The sequence below is a fragment of the Gouania willdenowi genome, chromosome 6 (assembly GCF_900634775.1).
Source record: "Gouania willdenowi chromosome 6, fGouWil2.1, whole genome shotgun sequence".
Lineage (NCBI taxonomy): Eukaryota > Metazoa > Chordata > Actinopteri > Blenniiformes > Gobiesocidae > Gouania > Gouania willdenowi.
In genome coordinates this window covers 7,978,862-7,993,206 of record NC_041049.1, presented here as the reverse complement: position 1 = coordinate 7,993,206, position 14,345 = coordinate 7,978,862, and the positions used below count along the sequence as shown (strand labels likewise).

Here is a 14,345-nt window from a genome sequence, read left to right as displayed (position 1 = left end):
ATATAATGTCAGCAGCTGAACATCACTACACAGGAGATCATTTACTTAGCCTATTTAAAAAAAATTTTAAAAAAAACTAATAAAGAGGTAACGACATGTTTTCTACATGTGGACATGACTAGAGCTTTATCAAGTACGACTTAAATAATCACAATACTTAAATGCAATATGTTATGCATGTATTTGTATAAAAATGCATTTTTGAAAACCATTAAGAACAAAATAAACTGTTGAATTCTTCAAATGCTTAAATGTTCGATCGCTGAATGGTCCATGAATGCAGCATGGTTTGCCCGGTTACTGTTTCGCTTATTTGATGAGCTCATGTATCACGTGGTGTTAATCCTGTCACGCCATTGGCTGCCTCCTGCCGGGGGAAGTTGTTTTTGTCAGGAATCAGGAAGCAGCTCTTACAGCTGAACGCTGGGTGTGTTGTATTAACACATTACCAACGAATTTAATGAGCTGTAACTCATTGAATCCCTGACAAAGTGACTTCACTCTACAGCGGCACACTTTACAATTCAAACCGTCTTCGTTGTACAAAAGGAGACATTTGTAAGTATCTGCTGTTGGTTACTTTCTTTGTTTCATTTCCTATGAGTGAGGGAACTTGTCTGGACAGGTGTGAGATTGAAACCAAGTGTCAGTGAGGCTGAAGTAGCTTAAAATGACTTAATAATAATGTATCTGAACAGAGTATTTGTGTGTTTTTATTAACAGTCATTGATAGAAAGAAGCTTATGGTAATTTACACTGTTTGATTAATACTAATGTCTAACCCAGGGGTGTCAAACTAAGTTTAGTTCAGATTTTAGACAGGTAAAACTGTAATTTAAACACTAATGTGCCCTAGTTTGCACTTCCTGGTATAAATTACATAAAAATTTTACAAGAGACTGACAATATCCAAGCATTAAGTTACTTTAAACTTAAATTCACTTGCATTACCTTGATATTATGAACAATTTTATTTAAATTAGTAGAATAATTAGCAGGATTTTGATGAAAAACAAAAAAAAAAAAATTCCATCGATTTGAGATCATCATGTGATATAAACGGGGGAAATGTATACATTTATATCCATGTGTGTTTGGAGGGGCTGGGATATTTACAGCTGAATTATTACTGAATAATTTACACAATGATGCATGTGTTTTCTGTCATTTTTACTGTCTCCTGTGGGCCAATTTAGATGCTTTTAAGGGCCGGATTTGGCCCCCTGGACTTGAGTTTGACACAGGTTGTCTAACCCTTCACCTCACTGACGCCTCTTTGAGGAAGATAACAGAATCAATAAATCAACAAATTAATTTATTAGGACGGTGCATATGGTGGAAAATAATCATAATTGGCAAACTAAAGTCTCTAAAGAACTAAGCCAGTTTACAAAGTTACACGTAGGGCTGCACAATATGGCATGTAACCAATATCTTGGTATTTTTAGGCTATATTGTAATGCACGATATACTGTTTATCTCAATATTGTGATTTTTTTCCCCTTTAAGTCACTGTATAAATGTTAAAGTAGAGCCTTTGATGCATAAAATGACCCCAGTGTGGGTATTCAAGTAGACCCTTCTATTAGATTTTTTAATAAATTGTTTGTGTGCAAAAGGAAAAATCACATTCAAGTTAAGATCAACTTAACTGCTAAACTCACATGCTTTTAACAAATACAAAATAAATAATGGCAATGTAGGCCCTTTCTACTGTTGCCCAGTTCTCAAAACTCTTAAAGGTATCCTCCACTCTTTTTACAAATGTGGCCTAAAACCTTTGAAATGTCTTTACTAGAAGATCTATTTCTAACAAAACACATTATTTTGCACCATATTTTGCACTTTTTTAAAACTGGGGCTGCGTTCGATTAGTCCCTCCTATCACCTTTCCTATCCACTTTTCTATAACCTCGTGGATGATGTCACAGGGTTAAGGTAAGGTGTTTGGAGAGGAGTTAGGAAAAGGCCATTATGTTTGCTTTGACAATCAGACGCACTTCAACTAGGTGACATAATAATGTGACGCTGCAAAGGTTAGTGACGTCTGCCGTGGTGAAAAAACATTTCTGAAAATGGACTAAAAGCACATTTATAACACTTTCCCCTGATATAATCTAAAAAAATCACACAGTTTGAATGTAAATCAAAGGAAAAGACGTTACCACGAGGAACAAAAGTGAAACTAAAATAAATTGAGAATGGTTGCTCACACTCAAATTCCACTCACAAATATGAATTATGTTGAATAAAACATAATGTGGATAAAAGTGTCTCTGATTTCTTATTCTTGAAGCACAGAGTATCTGTTTTATGTCAGTTATAATCTGATAATATGTCTTACATATAATATTATATGGGTTTTAGATTATTTATTTAAAGTTGATCAAGACCTATTATTGCATTAGTAACTTACATGATCTCCGTTACTTATCGGTCATCGTGAGTTTCCGTAAATGCTCGGATGTGCGTTTCCCTTTAAATGTTGTCGCCGCAAGGAATTGTGGGTCAGCATTATCTCGTTTCCTTTGGTGAAGGATGCATCAATGTTTCCTAGGCTAAAGGAGGTAATAAAGGAAGCATTGAGCCTCTTTTCCTGAGCTTAAAGAGAGTTCGGACGCCCAACAAAATATATCACAATGTTTCCAAGCAATCAAAGGGTCTGTATGTGGTGAATGAGTTAATTACCAGACATTTTAATTTCAGGTGACCCAAAAAGGGGTCACAACCCCAAGGTTGAAAAACACTAAATTAAAGATTAGAAGTGTGATTATTTCAAGCTGAAACACAAGTTTCACCTGCTTTTTTTTTTTTTTTTTTGTTTTTTTTTTAGAACTAATGCAGTTATTAACAATGAAGCTATTTTTTACATAATACTGTAATGTTTAGTATTGCTTCTCCTCTGACTGTGTTCATGGTCCCAGGCCCTGCATGGTGGCCCAGCTGTGCAGAGATGGTTCTGGAGGAAGGAGCACGGAGCAGCCTGCTGCGCCATCGCCACAGACTGGAACAGGACATAAAGCCTGGCTACCTGATGGACCACATGATCAGTGATGGCGTGGTGACTGTGGATGAGGAGGAGAGGATCAGGAAGCAGGTATGCGTCATACACTGGCTTCATGACTACATTTTACATGAAAAAACATTGTCCTCATCTGGTTGATGATCTCTGACAAGCCCACGAGGAAGGATCAGGCTGTGTCTCTGCTGGAGCTGCTGTTAAAGAAGGACAACCAGGCCTACGTCTCTTTCTACAACGCTCTGGTCAAGGAGGCTTATGATGACCTGGCTAATCTGCTCCATGGTCACCTGCCACGCCCCCCATGTGAAGGAGACAAAAGTCCAAGTGATGGTCCCACATCATACGGTGATTATTTTTGAACAATATTGTAATCACAATTATTTTCATGTTCGGAAAAAATATTAGTTTTTATTTCACTACTTTTAAACAAACAATATGTGTACAGTTTAGAGTGCAAAATGTAGCTTTTAAAATGGAATTATACGAAAAAATATGTTTTTTAAATTAACCCAATAATTTAAAAAAAAAGCACCAAAGGCTACCTGAATAAATACATTATTACAAAGTGCAGAGCCCGTTTTATAAATATAAATATGGCTGACGATCAGGTTAATTAATTAACATCGTGATCACGATTAAAAATTGATTCATTGTGCAGCTCTAGTGTGAAGCTTCTGCTTAAAATTCTACTTCAAAATGGGCCTTTTTCCCTCTGGTTTTCCTGTCCGTGCTGACAGTTCAAACCACATGTGTCAAACTCAAGGCCCGGGGTCCAAATATGGCCCTACAGAGCATCTGATTAGGCCCGCAGGAGAAAGTGAAAACGACAGTAAAAACATGAATCTTTGTGTAAATTACCAAATACTTCAGTTGTAAGTTGTTGTTGAAAGAACTCTAAGTTTTTCCAAAATCCATGGGACTTTTTCAAATTATTCCTCAAAATCTCCCCAAATTAAATAAAAAATGGTGAAAAAATCAAAAGATAATTAAGAATTTGTCACTTCTAGTGTAGATATTGTTGATGCCTTCCATACTTTTTTCTAATTTATAACTGGAAGTGTAAACTTAGGCACATTAATGTTGAAATTGTTACTTTTCTCTCCTAAAACCTGCAGCTCACATGTGATCAAACTGGTCCACATTTGTCCCTTGAACTACAATGAGTTTGACACTCCAACGTTTGTCTCCCTGCTTGTGTCTTGTCCACCAGTCCAGGCAATGCTGAGTGAAGGCGGAGTCCCTCAGAGGCCAGTGGTGTTCGTCAGCAGGCCAGAGCTGGTGAACCGGGTCAGGGAGAAACTTTATCGCCTGCAGAAAAACCCCGGCTGGGTCACCGTCTTTGGGATGGCCGGATCGGGCAAGTCTGTGCTGGCTGCTGAGGCCGTCAGACACCACGGACTCATCGAAGGTACAGACCATATTTAACCAACATGGTTAACCCCGTTCAACAGAGCCATCATTAGGATGCACTCTATAGACCACGTGTGTCAAACTCAAGGCCTGGGGGCCAAATTTGGCCCTTTAGAGCAGTGGTTCCCAACCTTTCTTGTCTTGTGTACCCCTTGAGCCTTTTTGTCATACTATGAGTACCCCCTCACTCATACGTGTTCATGACTCTCCAAAAGTAACACAACTGAATATTTAAAGCAAGTCATTTTATTTCATCTTCTTAAATTGAACAGTTAATATTCAGGCATTATCTTCTTATTTAACTCAATTAAACATAAAATTATGTTGCCTTCAAGGCAATAAAAATGATACACATAAGAAATAATATTATAGTAAATGTTTGTATTATTAATACCAATATATTATGATTATATTATACAGAACAAATAATTAACCTGCCTGTGTTATATATAAGTTTTTGAATACGTCCCCTTTAAACAGACATTTAAACTTTAAAAACAAGTTATTGCGCACACGTACCATTTTATTGACGGACTTATGAAATGACCGTGGTGGCAAAATTGATTAATTATGTATACTCATATATTTGCTTTTTGATCTCATTCAACTTAACACCCCAATTTGTAACTTTCCACTCCTGTCTGATGTCTTTTCCTCTTCCTGCAAAGTCAGTGGACCCATACTCCCATGATACAGCTTCTCTAAAGGAATGTCAGTTGGCCTCAGTTTAATCTCCAAGGCCAGAGCACGTCCAAACCCACCCCGACATCGGAGGTGTCACCTCCGGCAGACTGACCTTCCCCCCCTGGTCTCTTCTTTGCTGTCTGTGGAAGGGGGGAGGTGGGACAGTGTGTGTGAAAGGAACATTTGGTCCCTTCTTCGCGCCTCTCCTCTGGCCAGAGGAGACCACTTCTTTGTCTATCCCGCTTTGTACCTTTTTATTTAGCTTAGATTAAATCATTTTTTATTACTTCATCATCTCTCCTTTCTGGTCTTCATCATTTATCACCACAGAGTGTGTTTTCAAGTCAAAGACGAGGTAACTGTAAATTTCACCGTAACATGACTGAGAATATTTTTTATTATCTTGGAAATAAATTCTTAATTTTTCCACGTACCCCCTGTAATGTGCTCACGTACCCCTAGGGGTACGCGTACCCCTGGTTGGGAAACAATTTCCAATTCGGCCCGCAGGAAAAAAGTAAAAATAACAGAAAAAACATGAATCATTGTGTAAATGAAACTCAACTATATTTGCAGGGGCTGATAATGGCAGTCATTTTTAAACTGTTGTCTTACATAATCTTTTAATTTTCCCCAAATTATTACATAATAACATTTTCCTTAGAAATTGGTCACAAATCTAGAAGATTTAAAGCAAAGAACATGTTGGGACTGATGTCTGTCACCTATTGCTTTGATATTGTTGGTTTCGTACATATTTTGTGTTTTTATGTATACGTAAGAGTGCAAACTTTATTGAGCCTCAGTTAAAATTATTATTATTATTTTTTTCACATAAAACCTGTGGCCATCTTGAGATCAAACTGCTCAATATTTGGCCCCTGAACTAAAATGAGTTTGACACCACTGCTATAGACATTATAGTCTTATACCAAAAATAACTCTGAGGATTTTTAGTTGAATTAATGTAAGTAATGATCCTTTAATCAGCTTAAATTTGAGCAACATTTCATATTTTTTCTGACCAGGGATGACGTTTTTCTTAGGCTTCCGTGTCTTCCCTACTACATGATGTTGTTATATAGTCATAACATTATAATTGTGATGAACTGGAGACTTATCCACAGTATATTGGGGAAAATATTGGTGACAGGGAGTGTCACCTTCATTCAGAAGAAATGAGAGAAGATCAATTAATCACTTTAGCTTCTTTTTAATTAAATAACACATTTTTGAGTTAAAACCTTTGGGAAGAGTTTCCCCATGAATAAGAGAAGAGTTTCAAACATCATATCCTTCAATCAGCCCCACACAGCCCACTCATCTGGCCTCTCTCTCCTCAGACTGTTTTCCTGGAGGGATCCACTGGCTTTCCATTGGTCAGCTGGACAAACCCGACCTGCTGGTAAAGATCCAGACGCTGTGTTTCCGCCTGGAGCAGAGCCTGGATTCCCAGTCCCTCCACCGCCCCCCCAACTCCCTGGACGAGGCCAAGGAGCGCCTGCGCTTCCTCATGTTACGCCGATACCCGAGGTGACTGCTCTCAGTATTCTGTGAACCACAAAAAACATATACCAGGAGCCTTTAGAAGCAACATGAATCATAATGAAAAACTGAATAATGTTTGAAACTTAATTATTGAGGTAAAATCATACAGATTTAATACATTTACATCAACATGATCAGATTTCATGTCAGCATTTCAAATAATGACAATTCTAAATATTAATTCATGAAAGAGCAAAGGGTTTTGTCTATTTTTGTTGACATTTGTGTGTTTTAGTTGTCCTTTTGTGTATTTTTTTGGTCATTTTATGTGTTTTTGATTACCTTTTGTGTGTCTTTCTGTCATTTTAAGTGTTCTTTGAGCAAGTTTATATATTTTTGATGCCCCTATGTGTATTTTTGTCATGTTGTGTGGTTTGTGTGTTTTTGGAGTTATTTTGTATGTTTTTGATGTAATTTTGTGTATTTTTGCTGTAGTTTAGTGTGTTTTCTGAGTCATTTTTTCAGTCATTTTGTGGTTTTTGCTGTCTTTTCTGTCATTTAGTGTGATTTATTTGTTGTTTAGTGTGTTCTATGACTAATTTTGCATAATTTTGACGTCCTTACGTGCATTTTTGTAATTTTGTGCATTTTTTAAGCCTTTTTGTGTATTTGTTATGAGGGCCACACAAAATTAGAATAAGGGCTGCATGTGGCCCACGAGCTGCCAGTTGCCCATGTCTATATACTGTATGGGAGTGGACTACAGTTCCAGCTTTTGTTTATTTGTTTTTTTCAGATCGTTGCTGATCCTGGATGATATCTGGGACAGCACCGTGCTGAAAGCCTTCGACATCCACTGTCGCATCCTTCTGACCACGAGGAATCGAAGCGTTACGGACTCTGTCAGCGGTGCGTGTCTGTACGGTGTCTGTGTCCTCACTAGCGTGATGTTCAGGAAAAGTTAGAGCGTCTCTGATCAGCTCAGCTGTGCCTTTTCTATTTCCTGATGCAGGAGCAAAGTACGAGGTGGGAGTGGAAAGTGGCCTGGATGAAGACAAGAGTTTGGAGATTCTGGGTCTATACACCAGAACCAGGCCCCGCACTCTACCAGAGGAGGCTCGCAGCATAGTTAGAGAATGTAAAGGTTGGTAAGCTGTCCTAACCAACACTTCTTATATTGAAGTTTGTCTGCTATTCTCACTTCTCTGTCTGTTAGGTTCCCCTCTGGTGGTGTCGCTGATCGGAGCTCTGCTCAAAGAGAAGCCCGACCGATGGAGCTACTACCTCCGTCAGCTGCAGCAGAAGCAGTTCAAACGCATCAGGAAGTCGTCGTCCTACGACTACGATGCTCTGGATCAGGCCATGGCTGCCAGCATCGAGGTTCTCCCTGAGGAACATCAAGAACTCTACAGAGACCTGACGGTGTTGGAGAAGGACATCAAGATCCCTGCTCAGGTTTGGACTTCAACCACAGATATTACTTCAAGTCAGTGGTTCTCAACCTTTTCCACAACGCGATCGCCAAAATAAAACACAAAAAGACATGAACATTAAAGAACAGTCATGTGGAGACAATGTCATCTATAAGGGGGAATAAAGGGGAGAGCTTTTGGGGGCCCATCCATAAAATCAGCAACATGATGGTCCATTGTTCTATGAATCTGTGATAACCACATTTATTTATTTATTGATCTGAATAATATCCACTGTTATTCAGGAGGTTTTGTATTATTTGAGCCATAGAATATAGTCATCTTAATTAAAAAATTAAATGGGTTAAAAGTGACCAAAACCTGGTAGGAATGGTGGTGAAATGGGATTTTAAAAACCACAGAAATTTGTTAAAAGTTGCACATTAGAGTGACCAAAAACAGACAGAAAAAGTGGTTTAAAAAAAGGTTCAAAGTGTCAATATTGGCTTAAAAGTGGTGGATTGGGGTAATGTATTTTAAAAAAGTAGGAACATTTAGTTTAAACTGGCAAATAATGGACATGACAAAATGTGAATGTGGTTAAGATGGCAAAAATAAGAATGAAAAATGGTGAAAAGAGGTTAAAAGTGGCAATAATGGGTCAACATATGCGACATTACGTGGGAAAAGTGGTGAAAAGGGTTTATAAGTGGAGCAAAAAAAGTGAAGAAAATAGGTCAAATATGGCAGGTTTGGTGTAGTTGCAGAAAAAGGGTAAAAACAAGCAAGCATTGGCTCAGATTGTTGAGAAAATATTTTCAGTTTGAGAACCCCTGCTCTAAGTGGTTATTGTGCTGTAAAACATGCTGTTTCTCTGCTAGTGTTTTCTAACTGTGTCCTGCTGTTGGAACACATCAGGGTATTTATTGGCTCTGCTTCCAGGTGCTGTGTGTTCTGTGGGATCTGGAGGAGGAGGAGGTGGAGGACATCCTTCACGAGTTCGTCAACAAGTCCCTGCTTTTCGTGGACTCCAACACTAAGCCCTACCTGTACTACCTGCACGACCTGCAGCTGGACTTCCTGGTGGAGCAGAACCGAACTCAACTCGAGGTCTAGCAAGATAAGCCTAACAATAAATAATGTAAACGATTTGAAACCCCCTTAGTTTCGCTCTTTGTGTATTGTTGGTCTCCATGCAGTGCCTTCATGCTAAGGTGGTGCGTCAGTACCAGCAGCACTACGGGGACAGACATCCCACCTCCGGAGAAGAGGAGTGTCTTTATTGGATTCGGTTTTTGACTTTCCACATGGCCAAAGCCAACCTGACTCAGGTATAGCTGCACATTCACAACAAGTAAAATACCATGTGACCTCCCACAGCCAATCAGTAAGCTGCTTTGTGTAAATGTGTGTAACAAAAGGTTCAAAGTCCAAAAATGAATCATAAACACACAGTTTCAAACATTTTTGATTCAAGATTGCAAAGATTGCATTGTAGAGTTCATTTAATCACTTAAATACATCAGTTTTGATTAAAAGATAACTTAAACATTCTCTACTATTATCAGTGATGATCAGCCACAGGTTATGTTGTGTGTTTTGTTGTTTCTATCTATACAGGAGCTCTACAGCCACATGTTTTCTCTGGACTGGGTCAGCACTAAGTCTCAGATCATGGGTCCGGCTCACCTCATCAATGACTACGTGGAGTTTGGATCCATTCTGGACAAGGAGGTCAGAGGGCGTCACGCTGCTTAAGTGTGCTGCATGTTCAGGGGCTCCGGTTTCATGCGATTGCAAAAAAAAATGCAGAATCCATGTTCTGAAAAGACGTCTGTTTTTTTTCTTCCTGGCCTCAATATGACATGGAATTACCTCAAGTGCATAATTTATACTGATAATCTTTTCCCAGAAAACTGGTGACTGAATTTCTACCATGTGTACTAAATGAACAAATATTTTAAATTTTGCTCACAATCTCATTCAAAATCTCGAGCACTGTAATCACGACTGGAGTTTGTGCCAAATGAAATAGAAATGTACATGTTTTCAGACCATCACATGCATTTCTATGTTATTTTTCCCTTAAAGCTAACTGTAGCTAACGGACATTCTTGCAGCGTAATTTTGCGTGAGTCATCTGAAGCATCTAAATATAAAATTAATAACACTAATTGACTTCATTAACCCTATTTAGCATGTTTGGTACAATTGTGGGGAGTTTAATAACCAGTAAAGTCCTCTTATTATGAAAAACGGATAAACTGACGATGAAATGGGTAAATTCTGAAATGGAACTTGGGAAATTTTGAAACAGAAGTCCCTACATGTCTGATTTTTTTTCTTTCTTTTTTTACTGTCCCTATAAACATTTCATGACAAAAGGAAAAAAAACATTAAGACCTTTGAGAATCATGTCGATTAATTAGATTCTAAAGGAAAATAACTTGTTTAGAAGCCTTATTGTGGTAGTACGCAATTATTTGTAGTGGTCATATTTTTTTTTTATAATAATAATAATAATAATTACTATTATTATTATATATTCCATTTATTTCATAAAGGTTTTTATTATTATTTTTTATTTTACAGAGGTTTCTTATTATATTGTTTTATAAAGGTTTTTATTATTATTATAATATATTGTGTTATTTTACAAATGTTTATTATTATTATTATACTATGTTACAAATGTTTTTAATTATTATATTAATATTATACTATTTTACAAATGTTTTTAATTATTATATTAATATACTATTTTACAAATGTTTTTAATTATTATATTATATTAATATTATACTATTTTACAAATGTTTTTAATTATTATATTATATTAATATTACACTATTGTACAAATGTTTTTAATTATTTTATTATTATAGTATTTTACAAATATTTTTATATTTATCATTGTGTTAGATTACAAATGTTTTTAATTATTAGACCAAATTGTGAAATGAAAATATTTTATTGAACTCCACATCCAGATAAAATGCTTCAGCGTGCTCGTCTACTCTCTCCTCTCAGAACAGTGAAGTTCGCAGTCAGTTCCAGGAGTTTCTGTCCCTGAACGGACACCAGCTGGAACAGCGTCCGTTCCCTGACGTGGTGCAGCTCGCTCTGTCGCAGCCGCACAACTCTGAGGTTTACAGACAAGCTCGGCAGCAGGCCGAGACACGGGCCAGCGCTGGGGGGCTCTACTTTGACCTGATGTATGCACGCACGCCTTTTAATTAGAGCCACCAACCTTTGAAGATCAAACAACATTGGAACAAATGCTTTCTTTAACACTCTGTGTCCCTGTTATGGCCGTCTTTGTAGGAATGAAAGCAGTGCTGAGAGTTTGTCTCGTTTGGTGATCCAAGCCCATCAGGGCTCCATCTACTCTGCCTGTTTCTCCCACGATGGGACCAAGATCGCCTCCTGTGGAGCCAGCAAAACACTGAAGGTTCAAACACTCATTTTTAGTAGAGGTCCACTGATATGGGATTTTCAAAGACCGATGCAGATACCGAATTTGAAAAAAATTCAGCCAATGGCCGATATTTAAAGCCGATATTTGTGGCGGATATACTTTTTTTAAAAACACATAGATTATGAAAGACAATTGAAACACTCATATGATATAAATGTATATATTAGAAATTTAATTAGATACATCATTGGAACTCTTAACATTTATTGAACTTTAAATATACCCGTACACAACCAAGTAAAACAAAAAGTAAGTGGCATTAAGCACGACAACAATATACAATGTGCAAGTAGTCGGTTTAAACTATTTCAAGCTTCTTTCTTAACTTAAAATATCTAGTAATTAAGTTCACAAAATATTTTAAAATATACAATCAAACAGTAACCTGAAAAGTGGTTAGCATAAGGATATTTGATCAGCCACTATTATATTTTATTTATTCTATTATATCGGCTTTTTATTTTTAAGCCAATTGGCTTCTACCTCTCCCATGCACATGCTATTATAGTTATTATAATTATTATTTTTTTTGTCTATTCATAAATCCGAATGGATGTTTTTTTTAATGTGTTTTCTTTTTTCTTTTAATGGCTACTCGAAAGTGCTAAATAAAAAATAAATTAAAAAAATCGGCCGATTGCCAATCAGTCGACCTCTCATTTTTTATTCTAAAAATATACAAAACCAGAGGAACAGAAATATAAAAAAACCACATCTGACATCATATGTGTCAAATTTGAACATATTTCACTTGGTCTGATGTTTCATATGATTAATTTTTCTGGCTATACAGACCGTGCAATTGCTAAGGCTGCCATGAGCCACTTGGGGGCGCTAAAGCTGATTGTCCTCCCTCATCTGAGTGCGAATAAAACTTCAGAATAAGAAATACTTTATTAATTCCAGGGGAAATAATGTTTTTACAGAGGCCCGAGAAATATTACAAGTTAGAAGAAGAAACGCGAAACAAAGAAAGGAAAGAAAAAAACAAACCAAAAGGTAAATAATTAAGTAAAAGACTGTTACTTAAATACAAGTGCACATATTACAGTAATAAAATAAAAACACATAGTTAAATCAATAAATAAAAATGAGCTTACCTGTGTTTATGCCTGAAAATGAATGTATGATATAGGAATAAAATCAACTGCTAACATAAGCTGTGGCCCAACCACTATTTTGCATATGGTTAGATTCTGATATGTGACAACGACCCGAAATATAACAAAACTCAAATTGTTATCGTTTTTTAGAGATAAAACCTGAAATGTGAAACTGTTTGCATTTTACACTATATGTATAAAACTTTTCTTAATGTATATACTGTATATATGAAGGTAAGGAAAGTTACTAAAAATGTCAAGGTTATCCAAAAGGCTTTAATAATAATAATAATAATAATGATATATACATACTTGTATATTTACACATATGCATCTGTGTATACCACTCTCTACATTGAAGCAATAAACCCTTTAATCCATAAATCATTGAGTCACTTTACAATGTAATAAAATTATTACACTATTAAGGGAAAATGTTTTGTCTGCCCCATAATGTAATAACAGAAAAACATTTTTGCATTTTGGGCTCAGCATCTTGTTACGTTATTGATCAATTATTAAAAATTTTTTTTAATAACAACGTTACATTTTGGGCCATTGTTAGATATGAGGCTCTAATAGGCCTTTTTAAAAGCTAGAATGGGCTTTGCTTATGGCCTTCCTGCATTTGGGAGAAATTAAAGACATCATGTCAAGTCATCCAATGTCTATTTTTATCATTTCAATTTGTCCTTTAAGGCTATTTATTGTGAAACTCACTGACAGACAATAAAGTAGCCAAGTCTGCACTGAACTCTTAGGTGTTTATATTTGAACATCAACCTGTGATTGGCTGAATAGTCTGACACTCATTTTAGTAAAAAAAAAAAACCCAACTTGAGTGTTAATGTACTCGTTACTCCTGTATTTTTACTTGTATTTACCAGCTGTGACTGTTTGTGTGCGTTCAGGTTTTTAAAAGCACCTCAGGAGAAAAACTCACTGAAATCCAGGCCCATGATGATGAGGTGCTCTGCTGTGCGTTCTCTCCTGACGATCGACTCCTGGCGACCTGCTCCAGTGACAGAAAGGTCAAGGTGAGAGATTTGCAGCAAAGCAGAAACTCAACCAATGGTGAAGCAGGTTGACTTTTCCACTTCGTCCTCCAGGTGTGGAACGTGGAGCGAGCCATGCTGCTGAGGGTCTTTGAGGAGGAACATGAGGAGCAGGTCAACCACTGCCAGTTCACCAACAGCACACGGCGCCTCCTGCTGGCCACGTGCTCCAACGACAAGTTCCTGAATGTCAAGGTGTGTACGTGTGTGGGTTAGGGTTGGGTATCGGTTGGGTTTTATCCGATACTGGTGCCTACTCAGGATTAAAAAAAAATAAAAAATTAAATCGAGCATACTTTTTCAAAATACAATACCCTTTTATTTTCAAATTGAACACATTATTACCATAAATAATATATATATATATACAAGTAACGTAATAAATAAACAAAAACATTTAAATCGTATCAAATAAAACAATATTGTATTAAACTATATAATACTGGAGATTAATATTGTTATCATGATTTTATTTGTCAATAATCATTAATAGCCTTTGTAAAAAAAAAAACAAAAAAAAAACTCTTCATTTCAATATATATATTTTTTTTTAAAGCTATAGGAAGCCATTGCAAAAGAGTCAAAGAGCCACATGTGGCTCCTGAGCCACTGGTTGCAGTAAACCCTTAAGCTAGCCAATCTGTTGCATTCCTGTGTAAATGCAAAACTGGGCCTTTTTAAATCTGGTGTTGA

General features: G+C 36.7%; 1 protein-coding gene across 1 annotated transcript in view; it reads left to right on the top strand.

Moving 5' to 3' along the window:
* Positions 1-388: 388 nt before the first annotated feature.
* The window catches only part of apaf1 (apoptotic peptidase activating factor 1), a 57,008-nt gene continuing 43,051 nt past the window's right edge, over positions 389-14,345 (top strand). The window contains exons 1-15 of the mRNA XM_028450685.1: positions 389-558; positions 2,925-3,097; positions 3,178-3,367; positions 4,233-4,430; positions 6,460-6,649; positions 7,401-7,513; positions 7,617-7,748; positions 7,821-8,059; positions 8,959-9,126; positions 9,216-9,347; positions 9,637-9,750; positions 11,047-11,231; positions 11,341-11,467; positions 13,509-13,634; positions 13,707-13,847. Coding sequence (XP_028306486.1) covers positions 2,954-3,097; positions 3,178-3,367; positions 4,233-4,430; positions 6,460-6,649; positions 7,401-7,513; positions 7,617-7,748; positions 7,821-8,059; positions 8,959-9,126; positions 9,216-9,347; positions 9,637-9,750; positions 11,047-11,231; positions 11,341-11,467; positions 13,509-13,634; positions 13,707-13,847 — 2,199 coding nt within the window. The 5' untranslated portion in view covers positions 389-558; positions 2,925-2,953. The remainder of the gene's footprint in view (positions 559-2,924; positions 3,098-3,177; positions 3,368-4,232; positions 4,431-6,459; positions 6,650-7,400; positions 7,514-7,616; positions 7,749-7,820; positions 8,060-8,958; positions 9,127-9,215; positions 9,348-9,636; positions 9,751-11,046; positions 11,232-11,340; positions 11,468-13,508; positions 13,635-13,706; positions 13,848-14,345) is intronic.